Source organism: Corvus cornix, chromosome 3, assembly GCF_000738735.6.
Source record: "Corvus cornix cornix isolate S_Up_H32 chromosome 3, ASM73873v5, whole genome shotgun sequence".
In the NCBI taxonomy this organism is placed as follows: domain Eukaryota; kingdom Metazoa; phylum Chordata; class Aves; order Passeriformes; family Corvidae; genus Corvus; species Corvus cornix.
Genome location: NC_047056.1, coordinates 39,452,538 through 39,473,538, shown reverse-complemented (window position 1 = coordinate 39,473,538; position 21,001 = coordinate 39,452,538). Strand labels below are relative to the sequence as shown.

Here is a 21,001-nt window from a genome sequence, read left to right as displayed (position 1 = left end):
GCCTTGATAGCTTCGCGTTGGGCCGTCCCAGCCTGGCGGTGTCCCTATCTCGGTGTCCACAAGGTAAGGATGGCGGGCTGGTCACCGTGCGAAGAGCCTGTGCCGTTCACACGTTTGCTCCTCGGAACAGTCGCCGACATCTCGGCTCCGGGGAGAACGCAGAGCCGCGGATTCGGCGAGGCGGCGCAGGCAGGGTACCGAGCGGGCGGGGGCCAGCCCGTCGCTGCCGGGGCAGATGGCAGCAGTGCCGGCCACCGCGCCAGCGGGGAGCAGCCCTCCCGGGGAGAGACAGGGACAACGGGAGGAGGATGGGGCAGTGCGGGCGGCCGCGGCGTGGGCAGAGGTTGCTCCAGTCCCCTGTGCCGGGGAACCGGAGACGAGCGGCTAGGTCTTGGCGATTTCATCCCCGCCCAGGCAGTAATTCAGATACATCCGATCCTTCGAGCTGCTGTCAATGTACGAGGTGGAATAGGAAGGAAGGAGGGAGGGAGCTCAGAGCAGCATCCTTTGTCAGCGTCCCCCGGCCTCCCATCCCCGGGGCCCGCTGCAGCCTTCCCTGCTCCGGGCTATGGCCATGTCTGGTGCTCCTTAGAGCTCTGTGTGTTGGGAGAGGCGAGGAGGGGACGGGAGAAGCCAAGTGTACAACAATTACGGGCGGAAAGGGAAGGGTAAGTCTTTATCAGGCTTAGTGTCTCGGCCGCCTACTGTTGCTCTTGTGTTGTTGTTATCCAGCTTCTCAGAACAACAGTCAGACCTAAGCGTTTACTGTGATTCTGTAAGTATTTTGCAAATTAATGTTTGAACATGTATGAACACGTTAAGTTGAATTTACTTAGTGGAGTAAAAGTTTAGTGCCACAAATTGGGGATTATAGATTTCACTAAGACGTCAGTTGTTTATACCAAATGATGTCTGTGCTGGCTATTCCATTACATCATGTGAGATAAACCTAGTATAGTAGTTGCACGATGTAGCGATGTGCTGCAATTTGTTTTGCTCCATGTTTGTTCAAGTGTTTTTTTCATTTTTTTCACCTGAAACTTAAGGAATGACAGGGGAGAGGGTTTGAGAAAATATTTATTTATTAAATGCATTGATACTGCCATTGAAAAAAAATAATGAACCAATATAAGGCAATTGTGAAATAGATATGCTCAGAGACAAAAGCATGGGGCATGAAAATGTATGGAGACTAATTCTATTTCATTTAAGCAAATGTAGAGTCATTTGTAGTGATAGCTGTAAAACACAAGCATTTTCATATCATTTTAGCTGAGTTTGCATGTAGTTCTGTCACATCACCGGTTTTCATTAGCATCTTCAAGCAAATCTGCCTCAACAATTGCAAATTTCCTGCCAAATTCAATATATGCTGGATTGATGTCAGACCCACTTTTTGTTGTTGTTTTTCCATCTTCTAACAATGATGGAAATTATAGTATTTGAGCTGTTAGCTGGGTTTTCCTTTTGTTTCTCTTTTGGGAATGTGAGTTTATAAATGAGCATCCTGGCCTCTTAATGTTGTTCCTTAAACTGCTCCATGGTTTCATATTAACTACAATCAGTATGTCCAGTTGCAATGAAAAAGTGATTCACTCATTGGGGGCTGAAGTATGTTAAAGCTTACTTGTGAGGCTGAAAGCTGCTTTGTTCAGAGTCTGAAGTGTGGCAAAAAATTCAGTAAATTTGAATGCACAGCTGCAGCAAATGCAGTGTGAACTGGGGGTAAGAGGGGTTGGCATTGAAGGGCTGCCAATTCCGAAAAAGAAAGAACCTGCCCCTAGAATGAAGAATTTGAGAACTTGGGAATTGCCTGGATAGATTTTATTTATTTATTTATTTATTTATTTCTCCTAAAGAATTTATTTGAACAAAGCTGATCATGCAGCTAAGATCTTTTATGTTAGGTAAGTCATTGTCCATGGTAACTGGAAGTGGGCCTGAGATGGCCTCATCCTAGAATGTGGTTATGCAGTCCTGATTTTAGGCTGGATGCTAAGAGCTACTGGACTCCCTGGAGTCATATAAGTACTGTCTGCTTGTAATAGTATCTCCTTCACTAAATGGTAACATCAAGATTTATTGTTTTCAGTATTGTCCCCTTTCTGCTCTCTTTGAATGAGGAATTATGCCCTTAGTGTTCTGAATACGTTCAGCTGAAATGCCCAGAAATCTTACAAGTGGTAGGAGAACAGACAGAGGAGGTTACTTCCTACAAACCAGCAGTAGTAGCTTCTGTTCCTTTTGCATGTTGCTTACCTCTCCGTATTTTTTCTGTTTAAAAGAAAACTCTTGGATTCCAGTATCTAAAAATTGTAGCTAAACATAATAAAACTGCTTATTTAATTCATTAATATGTGTTATAATAGACAATTGAGCCCAGTAGCAGACAAAAATGCCTGTGGAAATTCAGAAAGTGGTGAAAACCCTCAAATAAGTCATTGCATTTGTCTTAGTGCAGAATAGCTACTGCTGTCTAAGATCCATTATTTATGTGTCAGTAGGCATCATACAATAAATTAATCACTCTTCCTTTCCTTCATGAGAGAGCAAAAGCCTTATGAAGTGTTGAGAACCAAAACTTCCTATCCCACTGATCCCCAGTCAGCCTGAGCCTTCCTCCATCTCACACACATGGGTTTAAGACAGGTTGTGGCTGGCATGACTGGCAAATTCAAGTGGGATGCTTTTCTGTCCTTCTGCTGCATCTGTGCTCAGTCAAGGTGAGAGAGCTTTCCCCAGACAGATAAGGCCACTGCCAGCTCTCCCCAGTTCTCAGCCTGTGGAGCTGAACCCTAGTGTATTGGCATAAGTAAGAGCCTTTCTGGTTCTGTACTGGTGAACAAATCAGATGTCTTCAGGAACACTTTTCAGGTGGCATTGATCTGATTTTGCCATAAGAACCAATAATCAGCCTGGAAGTCACTACATTTGCTTTTTACAGTATATTAGCCATCTTCAAAATGCCTCAGCCTAAGCCTCCCACTCATAACCCTTTTAGTTGTTGAGAGTTAGGAGCAGCTGGTGCTGTGAATGCTTAAAATAATCAATAATTCCTTTGGGGTAGATAGCTTTTTCCTCCAAGCATGTCAGCATGATTTACAGTGGAAAAAAACCCCCAAGCAACACATATTCTGTGTCTTTCTCTTTTTTTTTTAAGGTAGCTGATAAATAGTGTTGCCTTCCTGCTGCTCCTGAGCAAGGCTGAGAGGCCAGACACAGGTGAAGCCTGTGTTTTTCTAACTGAACAACCTCAGCCCTGTGCATCACTGAGTCTGCTCTTGGGTTCTAGCCCAACTCTCGTCTTTCTCACGCCACTGACACAGTACCATTTTTTTTGTTTCAAAGCTGAGTGGGGAGCATGTTATTGCCCAGCTTTTATCTTCTTTTGTGATCTTCCTCACCAGAATGCTTGTAAAGCCCTGACAAACAATATTCCCTGAGCTGTTGTCAAACATCCCCACCATCTCACACCCTTCCCAGCTGTGCCTAAGGGATCTGACACACAGCTGGGTGAGTGCATCAGTTTGGGGGCTGCTGCCCTGAGAGGACTAGTGGGGTAGTGTCTGTCTCGATCACAACTGCCCTTTCAGTTGGGGGGGCTCTTTCTTTGGTTTTGTGGGGTTTTTTTGTGAGGTAAAGGCACATTCTGTTTTCTCTCCTAATCAAAGCCTCTTCCCATTGGTGGTTTTGCGAAGAGAGGAAGAGATTTTTGAGAAAGCTTGGCTTTGGCACTTGCTGGAAGAGAAGTCACCGAGAAAGATGTGAATGTTTCTTTTGCCTTCCCAGGAAGGAAGGCCTGCAGCAATAGTCTCTGGAAATAGTACTAGTAATTTCTTATTCACAGGTGTTCTTGCTTCTTCTCAGACCATGGGGAAAAAGCTGTGAGCCTCACTGAATGAATGCCTGCAGCTGATGGGCCCTCGCCTGGATCTCACCCAGCTGCAGGACCAAGCCAGCAAAGGGATGTGGTATGAGTTAGGAGCTACTTCCAGAGAAAGAAGCTGGTTCCCAGTGATAAGAGTAAGTTGGGTGTATAGATACATAGATATACAGTGAGGCAATGAAGTCTTTTAGTCCCTTTTATTTTTATTGAAAGAGCTGTTACAGGTTATGTTTGAAGGACATTATTTTAAAGCAATTTTTTCCCTTCTTAGCAACATATAATGAGGGATTGAGAGTTCTGGAATGACTTAAAGATTTCTTGGTTTGTTTTTTTTTTTCATAAAACTGAAGATACCAAAAGCATGCAGTCTGTGTTTTGCAGTCAGCTGTCTTGAGTTAATGACTGTCCTGGTTTCAGTTGAGATATTTTCTTCTCAGTACAGCGCTGTGTTTTGATTCAGCATGAGAATAATGCTGATAACACACTGAAAGCTTTTGGTTTTTGCTAAGTTGTGTTCATCCTAAATCAAGAACTTTTTTTGTGTCTCATGCTCTGCTATAGAGGAGGTACACAAAAGGAAAACTGGGAAGGAGTGTAGCTGGGAGAGGTGACCTGAACTGGCCAAAGAGATGTTTTCATACCCTAAAACATCATGCCCAGTATATAAACTGGGGGAGCTTCTGGGAAGGGGAGTCGATCTAGGTTTGGGGATGGAGTCTGGCATTGGTCAGTGGGTGTGTGAGCAATTGCATTGTGCATCCCTTGTTTGGTTCGCTTTGTTTTATCATTATTACTATATTTTACTTTGTTTTAGTTATTTAACTCTTCTTATGTCAACCTACAAGTTCTGCTGTTGATTGTCCTCCCCATTCCACTGGTGGGGGCGGGGAAGGTGGTGAGTGAGTGGCTGCTGTGGTGCTTAATTGCCAGCTGCACGACAGTGACATTAGGTCATTCTTACTGTGAGGGCTCGCATTTTGGGTGGAAGTGTTAGGTGTAATAAAACTGCTGAGATTTCTACACCCCAAATTAGCTTTACTTTTTGGTTAAATGAACTGTTCAGGAAGGGTCAACTGATGTTCAGCTCTCAGTACACTGACTAGAAGGAATGTAATGCTTCCATTATCTTTCCTCTCACCATCTGAGTGCTGGTAAAAGCTGAGCTTTGAATGTAAAGGAAAAAAAGGTTCCTAATTAAACATAAAAATAAATTAGCACTGAAGCTATTACCTTCTTAACAATTAGCACAGGAGAGAGAAAACTGTAGTAAATTCTGGTATTCCAAATTTTTTTTTTTTTTTAACATTCTCTTGGCTGCCGCAGTTCCACCCGCCAGCATGGTCCCAACAGCCGGGCAGGTGCGGCACGCAGTGAGGGGCTGAAAAATGAATCACAGCATTCACTTTGCCAGGGAGCTTTCAGAATAGCAAAACCCGAGTGGGAAGAGCACTAAGCGACCAAACTTTAAATGCTTTAAATTAAAACTAACAGAGGTTATTTAGGACTAGGATAGAAATAGGAGCAAATAAAAGCAAAACTCTGCAGAAAAGGCTTCTCGGTGCGTGAAGCACCTGGGAGCTATTGTTAAGGGAAAAGCTGATGGGCGGGGGGGAACGTCGGAACGGGGGTGTCCCGAGGCGGGGCTGTGCCGCTCTCCTGGGACGGGGAACCACGCGAACCTCCCGGGACAGCTGCGCCCGGGGGCTGCATCCCCTGCTCCCCCTGCAGTGGCCCGGCCGGGAAACAGGGAGTAGTCCTCAGTAAGAACGTGTGGCTTTACTTTTCTCTCTCGGCTTTTTGTGAGAAGTTTTTGTTTGTTTTAACACAATCTATGCAGTAATTATGGCTGTGTTCTTTGAAAGCATTTTATTTGCTTAGTGCCTAGTATGTGAAGCTCTTAACAGAGATCCAGCCATTTTAATACATGCTCATATAATACAGTCCTCCCTGTGTTTTTCTCCTACAGCAACCACTGTAACTCCTCATATAGCTCCTGAGAATGAGCTAAACCTTTCTCCCTTTCTCAACCTTACCCCTGAAGTGCAAAGTTTCAAAGCAAACAGAAGAAGAGCCAACAGTTGAATAAATGTTTTTGTGAGGCTGTTGTGTGGGGCTGTGTCACTGGGATTTATTATTTTACCGCCATGTGAAGTGCTGAACAGATACTGAAAGTGAATTGAAAGCCTCTATCCAAGTGGTCTGTCTTACACGTCCATGTGCCTTCCCTATATCAGTTTGCAATGCCTGAAATCTCTTCATGGGACAGGCACAAACACTCTGCACAACCATCATCAAACAGGAACGTGGATGCCCTGGTACTTGTTATGAGGGTATTTTGTACTGCTTGCTGTTTTCAACCACGTGGTCTACGGAGAATGGGTATTTTTCAATTCATGTTAGTCACTGAGCTTCTTTAGCTTTGAGGAAAATGTATGTAGACTTCACACAGGTTATTTTAGTATAAGTAATTTGGCTTGGCAGGTGTATCTGAAGGATACTGCACAAGATGTCATTAGCAAGCGATTCCTTTAAATTACAAGTACATGGAAAACATTAATCTATTGTATTCAATCTTATGGCTTCTTATTTTTTCCTAGTGAGGCTACAAAAAAACATTTTGTCAAAATGGGAAATAGTCTGACTCAGATACTCTTAACTAGATATCATGACCATGATATCTTTAATTTAAACTGGCATAATTGCAGGGGACAATTACTGTGAAACAGCAAATACTGAATTTGTATTGATGCTTATAATGCCTTTTGGACTGGTTTTTGGTTCCTGGCATGTTGGGAAAGTTTACTGTGCAAGATATGTTATTCACGTGCCTATTGGTAAACTGGTTATGGGTCATACTGACAGTTTACTGCTGGGGTGTCTTCTTTTTTCTTTTTCTGGAGTTCTTATGGAATGTGTGCCAGTATATTTCTTCTCTCCGCTGCCTGAGATAAAAATCTTGCAATTTATGGATTATTTGGAATATGCAGGTTACATCTAAGAGTTTAATGAAATTTCCGAAAGAGTAAACCAATGGCCCATAGGCTTAAATCGTAATCAGGAATCTCTACCTCCACTGGAAAGGTATTTTAAAAATGCTGAAAGCCAGAAGAACATACATTGAGAATGTGGAGCTGTCAAAACTATAGACTGGCGCAAAGGAGAAAGAAAAAATGGGTTGTCTAGGGCAGTACTGAAGTGTCAGTAGAACCAGGGACTACAAAAAATTATTTGCTAAATGGTGCTCTCCTCTGAATGAGCAACTGGAGTGTATCATTATAGAAATCCTAAACATACATTTCTTGAGTTTGAAGAGCTGATTTTTTAGGGGAAAATTGTTCCATGATTTTTTTTTTTCCTTTTTGATGAATCTGAAAAGAAGTTTGGAGGCAGTAGCTTTGTCTCGAACCTCTGGCGGATGAATTCAGATTGTAAGCAGAACAAAAGGAGCTCAGCAAACTGCTTGTCGCCACCTTGTGCCACCACTGGCTGATCCCCAGCTGTGGTAGAGCTCCTGCCTTGGCTCAGCTGACTGAGCTGCTTAACATGCCTGCTTCCCAAACCATCACATCCCATGAGCTGGAAACCTTTCCTCATCTGGTGTGCTTTGATTGATACAAACAGGGAGAGCTTCCACAAGGGGTGGAGTCAAGAGATGCAAATGAGATGTTTTGCTATAAATCTTGAGAGGAGTTAGAGCAGAGGGCTTAAACCACTGCTGGTTAGAAGCAAATGAATAGGGATGAGGTGGTGTTAGTAGTCATGCAGGAGCCTGTTTCTGTTACCTCTTGGATGGTGTCACATGAAAAATGGGATTTCATTGCAGCTGACACAGACAAATGTGTCTACATTGACTGGTTTAGTTGTTTTCAGGGGAAACAGCAAGTTGAGTGAGTGATCCTTGCTCTCACCATTCCCTGGGTACAGCTAAAGAGCAAAGGGGTTCAGCTTTGCTTGAGAAACAAGCAGAGTGGGTCACTAAGGCTTTTTTCCAAGGGTTTTTTTTTTTTTTTCATGAAAAAAAAGAAAACACTTTGTTTGCAAGAAAATATCTGAAGGTTTTTGGTGTTTATATCTCATTCACAGACCTGTAATTTATTCTCAGTTAATATAACAACAAAGTTAATAAAATAACCTTTGTTTTGATTCTCTGAATGATTCCCCATCCCTCTTTGTGGCTGTTTTGTTCAAAATTAAAGGAGGGGAGGGGGAAGTGAGTATATTCTAGGTACAAAGGGAGAAGATAAAAGCATCGGTCTGTTTCTGTAGCTCCTATGGAATATTGCCATAGTAACAAGGAGCTGACTGTGGCTGTTCATCACTGAATCCTGGGGTAAAGCAGACATTCTTCTTATTCAAAGGAATATTAGTAAAATACAGATTTTTAAGGTGTCAATAAAGAACTAGGAAAAAAATTATCTGCCTTACATAGCACACTCTGTAAGCTAATAATAAAGTGCCACTTTGAAAGAAGACAGGGCAATTAAGGCATTTAGCAAACATCTATAATGCTGTAAATCAGAGCGTTTTGTCTTCCACACAAAGCCATGCTGAGGTGTGATGTGCAGTCACAGATGATGTATTTTGACATCAAATGTGCATGAGATGAGCAGCTCTCTCTTCTCTTCTGCCTAGTACATTTCTGGCATGGCAGTTGGCTGTGGCTATTGCCAAGTATTTGTACTGCAGCATCAACTGGCCATGCTCTAATCCAGATTAAAGTATAAATGGGTAAAGTATTTTATGTATTTAGAACTGCACATTGTCTCCTAGAGCCTGGTGCTATTTTTTAACCGTTAAGCCACTTCAAGAGGGGATTAAATTCTGTTCCAGGTGTGTGCATCAAGTAAATATCTATATTTTTGAAATTTCAGTGAAAAGAGGAATGGTTCAATTGCTCTTGGGAAAAATTTGGGAAGGATAAAAATGTGCACTGATTTTGGTGCACAATTACTAACATAACTTATGGTTACTATTGTAACTTCTCTGTGCTTTACAGCAAGAATTTGACATTTAAATTGTTGTAGTTCTGTGTCCAATAGCAGCCTTTTTTTCTAAGCCTTCTGTATTCAGTCAAATGATTGATTAAACAGGATGTTTCTTTGTTACTCTGCACACACTTTCAAAGGTCTTATAAAATTGAAAGTTGCTGCTTCTGGTTTTCTTTTCTGAAGGCTTTTTCAGTCTGAAGCATGTTTAAAATGAGGGCTTGAAGCATGGAGCAGAACTTTTCTAGCAGCCACGGCGGCCGTCTGGGATCAGGAGGTCAGAAGTGGCTGCAGGAACAGATTTTCCTCCACCACGAGTTCTCTGCCAGCCTCTCACGGGTTACAACAAGGACAAGAGCTCGAGGCAGCAGCTCTGGGGAAAGATGCTGGTGCATCAGCCTGGCTCTGACCTGAATCTGTATCATTTTCCCGGGCATCTGGTGCTCAGATGCCCGGGAAAATGATACAGATTCAGGTCAGAACCAGGCTGAATGGATGGAAAGACTCAGCCAGGCGGAGCAATAGCTGGAGGCAATCACTGTTGGAGCTTGCAGAAGAGGAGACTGAGCTGAGAATGCTGGCAAATCCCTGTGAAATACCAAAGTAAATGGATGTCCCAACTCCTCCTGTGATTTGACTCAGGTAGCAGGTGACAAAGTGGCTCCACAAACAGAGCCACTTTATTCACTCAGTTCTGTCCTGGCAGGAGGAAGACTGGCATTCACTTTTTCCTCTTTGAAAAAAGCATTCGAGAATGTCACACACACCTGCACACTGTGGTTGTGGGGCCAAGCACACTGAAGTTAGGTATGAAGGAGTTCATCCATCCCCCTTTATTTATGTGCTCATACGGCCTTTTTATAAGTGATTTCAACATCACTTACTGCTTAGGCTTTGCTCTTGTGCAGCCTGGTTGTATTTCTAGGAGTTTGTTATGCCTTACCATGATGGGTTTTACACAGCTCCCTGCACTGGCCACTGGAAAATGCCAGAACCTGCCTAATTATGCAGCCTATTGGGCTGCACGTTGACATGTTCTGGTTGGTGTTGACTGTGTTGCCTGGTGAAAGGCTGGCAAACCCAAGCTTTCAACTCCTGAGCATACTAATGGGGTCTTTCTTGTGTTTCATCTGCCAGGGAGCCTGTGTGTGGGAAGGGAGTAAATAGAGATCGTGTAACTTGGTCTCTTTCCGCAGTTCGAACAGTTGCCTGAATGGTATTTTTATTGCTTGGCCATGAGTAGTAAATACTTTTTTTTTTCCTGTGTAACGGTGTCCTATCTGACTTGTGGAGCTCCAGTTTCAAAAACAGCTCTTAGGGTTTCAAGGGCAGCTTTGTGTGTGTGGGAAACTGTGCATTCGTGAGGAGATAGGAAACAAGGATTTGGAAGAGGGAAAATTTGTTTGTGGATTACTGTTTCTTGACAGACAACTGTAGTTAAAAGAAAAAGCTGATAGTTTTAGGTGCAAATGAAGTGCAGGATTTGTTTCTACCTCAAGGTTCATGTCCTTGTCTTAGGGAAGACTTCTTGCTTTGTGGGTGTCCTCTTTGCCTTGTGTAGTAGGCTCAGAAGATAAGTTAAATATTCTCCCTCAGTGTTGTCAACAGCCTGGTTGTTATGTTGCTCTCCTGAAAGGTGAGGGAATGTGGGTGTGAACTCCTTTATGCATAGGGCGTGAGTGCAGTGACCACTACTAGCATGTTACTCAAATTTTGCCATTTTGTAGGAGAGTTTTCACCATTGGAGAGACGACAGTGAAATGTTTCTGCTTGTAAAAGAATCCAACTCCTATAGATAGTAACAAATTAATAGCTAAGTCACTACAAAAATGTTGATGCAACATTTGAGTGCAGATTTGAGAAATATTTTTCTTGGGTACTTCTTTTTTACTTTAAGGGTTTTAAAATTATCTCCTCCCCGCCTCTGAAGCCAGAGTATGAAAAAAGTCAATGCTCCTGTGAGAGGGCAGATCTTCAGCCCTTAAGGCCCAGGCTCTTTTGGATTTTGGTGTCTGGCTTGGACTTGTGAATGCTGTTCTGTGAGCTGAATACCTCAGCAGAATGGGGCAGTGCCAAGTGTTGCCTCACTGCAACTACATCTGTCTTTTGACTGCTGTGGATTCAGGCCCTTCTCTTAATTTATATGTGTTGTGATGCAGGTGCTGTTGCACAACAAAAACCTTTTTGTGAGGGGAAAAAGATAAAGTACTGAGGTTGGGACTATAATGTGCACTCTCTGTGGGTCTTTGTTTAAATTCTTTAGAAAAAGTAGGCAATGCATAATCTAACAGAAGGATGAAGCAATGTTGACTCAAAGAAGTGTGGGTTCAACACAGTATCTTATGTGCAGCCAGCAATTAATCCAACAAGTTAAGAATGTTAGCACACAGGCAGATTTGAACTTGGATTTAATAGTACATTTACAGTGACTTCTCAGCAGTTGTGTTCACTTGGAGTAAGATTTGGGTCACACACAAAGGAAACACGGGTATGCCCGCATGGATCCTTGTGGGTCCCTTCCAACTCAGCATATTCTGTGATTCTGTCTTTGATTATTCATCTGCTGAATACTTTTTCTGCCTTCCCTTGTGTACATGCCAGGATGCTGCACACTGTAACTCACTCTTGTGTGAGGCCAGCCTTGTATTACTCATGTTGTTTCCTCTTCTTTCAACAACCACCTGTTGATTTATTCCTCGGCCTTCTCAAGGCTGAATTACCCTTGACAGGTGCTGCAGGAGGGATGGAAACTCATGGTATGAGATATACTGCATTAAAAGTCTGAAGCTTTGCAAGCAGAGAGTTGCATGGCTTAAAAGGAGTCTCAAACTGTCCTGTATCAGAAAGTTTTCTCACAGTGGTTTAATTACTTCTTTGTTTCTTTCCACACTTTTGCTGTGCTATCTTCAAGCCCCTTTGATGTTGGATCAGAACTAAACTTCAGACCTCTGTTGGTAGGGAAGAGGTGAACAGCCACTGACTCACAATAATGCCTCTTCACCTAGGCTTATCTGTATGTCTGTTCTGTGTGTTCACTGTGGACTAAAGCTGTGAGCTCAGCTCCAGGGAGCTTACTGAATTGTCTCAGAGTGGTGCTGCTGGGAAACTCTCTGTGGAAAGAGGCAAATGGGATGTCACCAGGGAGCTGCTGCAAGATGGAGCGGGGGAGGGGGAAATAGAAAAATAAGGTTGATGTGAAGAGGAGTAGACAGGAGCTTAGGGACATGGCATAACAACAAAATACCTCAGTCTGTGGCATGGTTCCATTTCTCTCTTATAAATCTTGCACTGCAGACACAATTCTCAGTAGCATCATCTTGCCCCTAGAGAACACGAGCACCTGCACCATCTGTCAGCCTTGTCCTCTCTGAGGCGGGAGAGCGCTGTGCTGTTTGCTGGTACGTCGGGTGCACATTCATCTGAAACCAAAGCATAATCAGAGCCTTTTCCCCCTGCTGCTTTTGACAGAATTGTAAAGGTTTGCTTTGTTTCTCTGCTCAGGATCCTTCAAATGTTGGATTTAACAATGAGAGGAGAACTGGCATGGGTGCCATTACTGCTACTGATTTTAAGATTCTCTCTTTAGCCCTCTCACTTACAAAACACTGTCAGTGCCATAAGGTATTATTGCTGTGGTTCTTTGCCCCAGGCAATGTTGCTGCCTCATAGTTGGAGGGTGAGGGCTGCCAGGTGGGTGCCAAGGCTGCCTTCCACTGTTCTCCACACAGCGAGTGCCTGCAGGCCTTTCTGCAGGTGGGAACCACCAGATTAATGCATGTTTGCTCGTGTCCTTGGTAGCAAAGGATTACTTGCAATGAAAGCAGGATTCTTCCCACTGCGAGCAATGTGCCTCCTGAGCAGTGCTTTGGTGTTTAACCAGTGAGATGGATTTTACAACCAAGCTGGAGGAGGAAGTAGTGGCACTTTATGCTTGTGTTTTGTTGTGTTTTTTTCTTTTAACAAAACCAAGCTTCTTTTTATGTATCAGTCATTTTTATTGTACTGTCGTTTTGCTTGTTGTCACATCTGTCTCATTTTGCTGCTTATTAGATACACATTAGATATTCACTGACTTTCAAAATCAATCACTGGCATTCTTGAGATTTCATAGCAACAAATTGTACTACAAAGAGAGGGAAAAGTGATGTCATGCAGGAATAACGTCAGTAATGCCAGGTATTTCTGTGAGATGGCAACTATTTTTTTTGCAGTTATTGGTCTCCTGCAAACAAGAAAGATGTGGTCAGACTTCATCTCAAATAGCACTTGGTAGGGGCAAGTGAATGTGTGTGTTAACTGTTCTGTGTTGCCTCTTGACCTCTGGTGAGGGAGCTTGTGCCACCTCAGAAGCATCACCACAAGAGCTATGGCTTGTATGATTTGGATTGAGAGGATGCTTTCTGTAAGGTCTGTTTCTTGGAATGGCACTTAGAAACTTGGTGAGCCCAGAAAGGTATCAGGCTTAGTCAGAGTTGGATGCTGAGCATTTGATAGTCTAGAATAAACCAAAAAACCCCAACATGTTGCAGATAGAATATGATAAATAACATAAGATTTTTCTGTATCTGGTACATGAATACTTTAGTTCCTCAAGCCAGATCTGAGGTCATGGGCCAGTGCAGGACAAAGAGCTGGTCTGTTTTATGTTGCTGCCACTAAAAACCCATTCCAACCCAGACCTCGAAAATCAGAGCACTTCAGGTGCTTATCCTGAACCTGCATGTTTTTCTTGCCTGGAATACCTGCCATTTCCTAAAGCTTAGAGAGGGTCTGACAGATACCTTCTTCTGTCAGGCAGTGCAGCTCTTCCAGAGTAGTCTAATTTTAGTGAGACATTAATGAAACTTTTTAAAAAACTCTGTGGGTTTCTTTTGTTTGTTCGTGGGTTTTTTTGGTCTGTACTCGTACGAATTGCTTTGATTCTTTGATATCCCAATAAAATTCTGGGTGTTTTTAAACGTGCAAGAGACACTCAACCAATTGATATAGTTTGCTTCTTTGTATCTAAACTTTGAGCAAGTCTTGCACACCTGTGAGCCACCAGAGCCGTTGTTCTGCCACAGGCCATCCCTCCAGACCTCCAGGTTTGTCCGTGTCCTGCAGGTCACGAGTCACAGCTGCATACCTGCTATGGATGTTCCTGATACATTAATTGCATCACACATGGAACAAGAAACCTTGCATTTCAGAAGGGTTTATAGGTTGTTTATGACATTTTTGTGGTTTGCTGGTGCAGCCTGTAGGATTTTGGCTGTCCAGTTATGTTTTCTACAGCAGAAGATTGTGTCTGCTGAGTGTTAACTTGTCAGTAAGGATGCACAACTTCCACTCCAGTTTACTGGAGATGTCTGAGAACCAGATGCATGTTCTTGGTGTTTAAGTGTTTATATGTAGTGTGGGTAAGTGTGTGATGGCCAGCCATATTCTAGCTTCATTCTTAGTTTGAATGATACATTGGCAAAGACAACCCAGAAAGTATCCATTGCCACAATTGCACAGCTTCTCTTTTTTGGCACCAATTTATCTGAGTACAGAATAACCACAGAAGGGGACTATCAAAGATGGCAGAGAGGATAAATGTCAAACCAGCATTTACTGAGGAAGATGAAGAAGACGTGATGAAACAGGCCCCAATGGATCAGGTAATGTCCTTATGGAAGGCTACCTGGTAACAGACAGCACTGAATTTCAGGACTTATGATCAAGTCGCAAGGAAATCATTCAGTTGCCCAAGGGCTGGTGTTCCCTTTTTAGTACCCAATAGAGTTTCTGTATTGGTGGAGCACCTTGGTTTAACTGGTAAGAGAATGGATCCTGACACAGTTGTGGTTACTCTACAGGCATCTTTCATGAATTTGTTTAATTTTATTCTTTGTTTTTGTCTGTGTGGGCAAGAGCAAAACTTGATTATATAGCCTAAAATGCTGAAAGCGGTCTTCAAAAAAACCTCCCACATACCAAGGGAAATTAGATTTTTAGGTGTGGTGTTTTGCTGTCACTGTGCTGCAGTGCCTGTTGTTTTCATCAGCTACCAGGGGAGAGAGTCTGTACAGGGAGGCGGGCAAGGAGTTCTTTGGCAATTTTCAGTATAGAGTATTCCCTTGTGCATCAAATGGGAGTCCACCCTGGTTAGCCTAGACATTAGAGGGGTGATATTCAACAGTATTTGCATAATGGCATATGAAAATATGTGCTATGTTGGAAGACTCTTTTCAAAAAAGCTTTTGTAGGCACTGTTGTGGGATACTCTCAATATTTTCTTACTGCTCTAGTGTTTTCTGCATTAGGGTGCAGTTTGATGCAGCTGGGTCTCAGCTCATGCCTTCCTGATAACTGAAAGAGGTTTGTTTTTACTTCAGGAACCATCATGTCACTTGCAGGACAGTGCATGCACTAGTGTGACAGCTGTAATTCTGTGGTGCCAGAGACAGTAATTGTACACAGCTGGAAAGACACCTTGTGTTCAAACTTGTTAGCAGAGCCTGTTGAGATGGACATGGGCCAATGGTTGCAAACTGAAGGAGGGTCAATTTAGATTAGATATAGGAGGAATTCTTTTACAAAGAGGGTGGTGAAACACTGGAACATATTGCCCAGAGAAGTGGTGGATGTCCCATCCCTGGAAACATTCCAGGTCAGGCTGGACTGGACTCTGAGCAACCTGGGCTAGTTGAAGACATCCCTCCTCATAGCAGTGGGCTTGGACAAAGTGACCTTTAAAGGTCCCTCCCAACCCGGACCATTCTATGATTCTACAATTCCACTGGTAGTTTGAATGTACTTTTCTTTCAGAAGGTTGGATCTTATGGCTTTTCTTTTCCTCCTTTTACTGTATCTCTGGCCATACATCACTGTTTGGCATATTCTGCAGCAGAAATGTCTTCTCTGTGCATTAAGGCATCCAAACTCCCGGGGGCTCGGGCATTATATGGAAACAAGCCTCTCCCAAAGCCCCTGCGCGGACAGCAGGGCCCGGGCAGGCAGGGGGCCCAAGGACACTCAGGTCAACGTTGCCATCTACTGGGGCTCTTCAGGAGTTGCCAGTTGCCAACAGCTGGCAAATCCTGCATTCCTGCGCTTGTAGTCTGGGGGTGGAAATTGTGCAGATATTGGTGTGCATATGCCAGCAGCTAAAAACTACACGCCTCCCTCCCAGGTCCGTTTAAGATGAGCTTAGAGAAAAGAGGCTTCCAGAAGCTGGGGAAGGAAAAGGGTCCTTGGACTAAATCTGCTGTTGCCTTCTCCTTTCCCCAGGAAAAAAGCCACCACTGCTGTGGACATTTGCTTCAAGCAGTTACTACTGCCCTGTACTTTATGATACTTGTGAAGTATTCTGTAAAAGGTGGTTTTGCTCACATTCATTGCTCTGTGCCCTAAATGTCTCAGTTGCCAATTTAGCCAACCCATACTTGCATCAAATAGAAGTGTTAGTATGTTTGTGCCCCTAACTGGTCCCTAGCACTCTGAGGAAAGTTAAGCATCGTCTTCTTTGTTGCATTAATTAAATTCATTTAACTGTATAATGCAGATAGATTTCTTAGGTGTATATCAAAGACTAGTCTGTCTCTTCCGTTTTAAAGATAAACACAATAAAACATGTATGTGAAATGACATTTCAAAGGGCTTATTATTTAAACAGTTTCAACTTGCTAAACAGCTTGAGCTCCTTTAGCTTTTCCTTTTATTTTCCACCTATCCAAGATGGAGATATAAATAAATATATATATATTTAAAAGATGAAAAATACACGTTTTTAACAACAACAAAAAAAAATCTGCCAAGTGTAAATTAGTTAGCGAGACTTCCCCTTTCACCCATCCACTCAAGTGCCACCTTAAAATGTAATAGGATCTCTACAGGCAGAGAAATGCTGTTTATGGTCCTGGGACTTGCTGAATAAGGAAGTTCAAAAGCAGAGAATTCAGATCTCAATCTCTGGTTTTAGCATCACCGAAAATCTTGAACAGCAAAAGGAGAAAAAAGTGTGAAGTTGAGGAGCGGGAGGATGTTGGAAAAGGGGGTAGCCAATATTTATGTATGAAATTCTTTGAATTACAAGAAGAAATTTTTTCTCAGAAAGATTTTATTTATATTTTCCTCTGAGAACTTTCTTGGTGCAGGAAAGGATTTTCTTTCTCCAATTCAGCTACAACAGACCACTTGGTACTGAGGGCTAGGACTACTAAGGTGCAACTTCAGCATAGATGCATATACTTTTCAATAATTCATGCATTATCATAGTAACTTGAAGGTTTAAAAGCAGAAAAGAATGACTGCACAAAATGCACAATAAAAACAAAATAAATCAGGTGAAAGGAAGGCTGTTTGTAACAGTAACTACAAGAGAAATTGTTTTTTCCAATGATAGGTGCAAAACCTGAGATATTAAACCCACTTTTCTAGTTATACAGTCACTGAAAAAACCTAGTAAGAAATGTGATTTGTTTTGTTTTCTTGTTTTACTTTGGTATATGCAGAAATTCCCAAATAAATAATATAAATAAAATAGGATCTTTTAGTAACAGACAGAATTAAATTGCTGTCCCCAGAAACTGCAGACAACCCAGCAATCTCCAAACAGTTTTTATAGCTTGCAATTCACCAAATGCCAATTGTGGAAATCTCCTTCCTGTCTGTCACTCAGGTTGCTAACAGTGACATCCTTTTATGGACTCTACCCTTTGCAGTTGCTATTCTTTTTTTTTCCCCCCCCCCCCTCAGAAGAGGAGAAAGCCTTCCAAAACTTTCTTGGGTTTTGCCATATTTTCAGGAAACACTGGGGAACAATCCTGCCTAGAGTGAAGTAACACATTTAGTTTGGTGACTTGCCAGTCCCCAAAATCCCTGTGGGTATCAATATCTAAATGTTAGGAGATTTTGTACAAGTTTTGTAGGTTTGGTCTGTCAGCTTGGCTGTACAACAGCTTTGCTACATGGTAAGAATTCTTCCCCGTATTTGAATCAAAGTTTTTGCTCCTGATGGTGTTATTTTGTTTAGCTATGGATTTCCACATGCTGTCTTGGACTGTTATTGGCCTGCTTGTGATTATGTTTTTACACAATGTTGGTAAGCTGGCTCGCTGACAGGAATATAGTCAGAGCTGTGAGCTGAATTCTGTTCCTTTACTAATAACTAGTCTGCAGGCAGAGAGACTTCTCATCCTCTCCGCTCTCTCATGTGCTGAGGCTTCAGTCAGCATGAGGATTTTGTGGTGAGGTGCCCCACTGCCTCTTAGCAAAGCTTTCCCTGGAGTATCCTCCTTTCTTTACACTATTTATTCCTCCAGCAGGGTCAGTGAAGACATGAACGTGTTGGTCTCTGGAACAGATGCCACAAATCAGTCTAGCACTTCTTTCTAATTTTAATGGAGATGAGCTACTCGTTGTAATTTCTTGAATCTCTCATTTAGGATGTAGAGAGACCATAAATCTTAAAGCAACCAACATTCCCAGATCCCACACTTTGAAGTGAATGGGAGCTCCTGGGTCATCAGCACTTTTCGGAAACAAGCTGCTTAACTAGGTGTCCGAAGCCATTACAGTCTTTTCTTTTTTTCTTTCCGAGAATTTTGGTCTCAATATTTGAGGGAATATACAACAAAAAGTTTGCACAGTGGGAGCAACAACAAAAAGGTTGCACAGTGTGAGCAAACTCAGTGAACATCCTCAGGCAAAGCTTTTGGATACTGTAGTATCCAAACTCAGCAATCCTGAGTGCCCTGCCAAGAGTTTGGCTTGAAGATTACATTACATTTATTATTAGATTTTGTTTGGTGGGAGGGATTTGGGGTGGTTTTTGTTGCTTTCAACACTGTTATTAAAAAAAACCAAAACAAAACCAAGAAAACCTAACCCAAATATCAGTCTTGCTGTGTTGTTGGTTTTTTTGTTGGTTGGTTGGTTTTTTGGGTTTTTGCCTTTTTTTTGGGGGGGGGGTGGGGTGGGGGGTGTTCTTTTAGTTGGTTTGGTTATTGTTTGTATGTGTTTCTTTAAGTTTCTGTACCTTTCATTCCGTATCTTACATCTTCTCCTTTGAAAACTTACTTGGATATGGTGTGGGATAGTCTGAACAATTGCTATAAACATCTGCTAAAAGATGTTTCTCTGTGGAGTATAACATAGCTAAATGTATGCAATATATTATTATGTTCTTATTCTTGCTTCCTCCTCTTTGTCTTTAGTTGAAAATTCAGTTTAACTCCATAGTGTCTATAGATGAAAGAGTTAATCAAGCTGTGTGCTGTTACTTGAATTGGAGACTGTTTTTAAAGAATAAGAACAATTTTTCCGGTACATAAACTATGTAGGCAATATACTGAAACATAGATGAAAAAACAGACCAATTTCTGGAAAATCCTTGCAAGTCAGTTCGGAAAGAAGGGGAAGAAACATGAAGGTAGTCCTATGGCTTATCATCCATTAATGGATCATATCTTGGCACAAGTGTTTACATTTACCTCAGGTAAACTCTTCAGCCTGTGTTGGCTGACTCTTGAGGGTTGACTCATCCTGGCAGCAGCCTTCAGCAGCCTGGCTTCTTGTAGTAGCCCATGTGGTGTGGGACTCATGTTTTAATGGCACAGCTACACTTCTGTGACAGCACTTTTGTGGTGATCTCAATGATCTCATTGTGGGCAGGTGCTTGTATTTTGTATTGGGGAGTTATTCTGTCCAAATAATCTTGTACTGGGAGCACAGTGGCACAGTAGTCTGGGGGGCTCACAGGTGCCCAAGCACTGCAAAGAAGTAGGTAAGAGCTGAACTGCCCTAGTGGAGGAGGTGAGGGGCATTCCCTGTGCTGGAAGTGTGGTGCTCTGCTATTGCTTGTAATGCTGCAGCATTATTTGTGTGTTGGGTCTTTGACAGGCTGAAACAGAGCCATCAGCAGTCTGAGTTCCCCCTTTGTATCCACATGATCTGGAGCTTTACTAAGTGGAGGACCCATGCTGGAGCAGCCTGTTCCTGAAGGACTGTGCCATGGATCCATGCTGAAGCAGTTCATGAAGAACTGCCGCCCATGAGAAGGGCTTACCTTGGAGGAGTTAGTGGAGGACTGTGTCCTGTGGAAGGGACCATGCTGGAGCAGGGGAACAGTGTGAGGGGCCCTCCCCATAAGGAGGAAGAATTGGAAGAAACAACATGTGATGAACTGACCACAGCCCCCACTCCCCAACCAGGAGTAAAGTTAAGCCCAGGAAGAATAGGGGGGTGGGGGAAAGGTGTTTTTAAGATTTGGTTCTATCTGTCATTATCCTACTCTGATCTGACTGGTAAAAAAGTTTAACTCATTTCCCCAAACAAGTCTGTTTTTCCATGACAGTGGGAGAATCTCTACGTGTCTTTATTTTGACCCATTGCTGTATTTTCTCTACCCTGTCCAGTAGAGGAGGAAAGTGATAGAGTGGCTTTTGTAGGCATCTGGTCTCCAACCAGGGTCAAACCACCTTACAGCCTGAGGACTCTGAAAAAAAAAAAATTAAGCAAACCAAAACAGATATACAATTCTTCAGTTATGTTGTCTGATCTCTCTTATGCTTTGCTTTTCCCCAGTTCACAGGATGTCTGTTGCTGCTCCTGTCTTCAGACAAGCCTAGTCCTGACAGAGGGAGAATTGAAAAATCAAAGGAAAGACAGTCAGTGTAGGGCAAGAGAGAGAAAGTTCATTGCCTCTCACTGGCAGCCTTACAGTGGTCAGTAAAACATGTTTAACATCTGTGGGATATAGTAAGACAATTGAATAGATTTAGGATTTGGTTTTCTGTTTGAATGCTAGATTGAAATGTGAATGGTTGTCACAGAAAAAGAAATTACATTTGTGGGTTTCACTTATCCACTACTCTGACAAGGGAAAAATGTACTTCCATGATGCAGGTGAAAGCAAGATTACTGTTGTAAACCTAAATAGCCCCAGATCAAACAAGCTAAGTTGTTGTATCTTGGGGTTTCCTTTCTTTTTTTTTTTTTTTTTTTTTTTTTTTTCTTCTTTCTTTCTTTCTTCTTTCTTTTTTATTTATTTATTCTTTATCCTAGAAAGAAATTACAGTTGCCAGTACTGCTCCCAGACCCTTTGAGATTCTTCTTCTGGGATGCTAAACTTTGTTTCCACTGCTGGAAAATGATTTGGAAAATG

General features: G+C 42.4%; 1 protein-coding gene across 1 annotated transcript in view; it reads left to right on the top strand.

Annotated features, from left to right (window-relative positions):
• Positions 1 to 46: 46 nt before the first annotated feature.
• LOC104684344 (circumsporozoite protein-like) overlaps positions 47 to 21,001 on the top strand; it is a 65,842-nt gene continuing 44,887 nt past the window's right edge. The window contains exon 1 of the mRNA XM_010391630.3: positions 47 to 668. Coding sequence (XP_010389932.2) covers positions 70 to 668 — 599 coding nt within the window. The 5' untranslated portion in view covers positions 47 to 69. The remainder of the gene's footprint in view (positions 669 to 21,001) is intronic.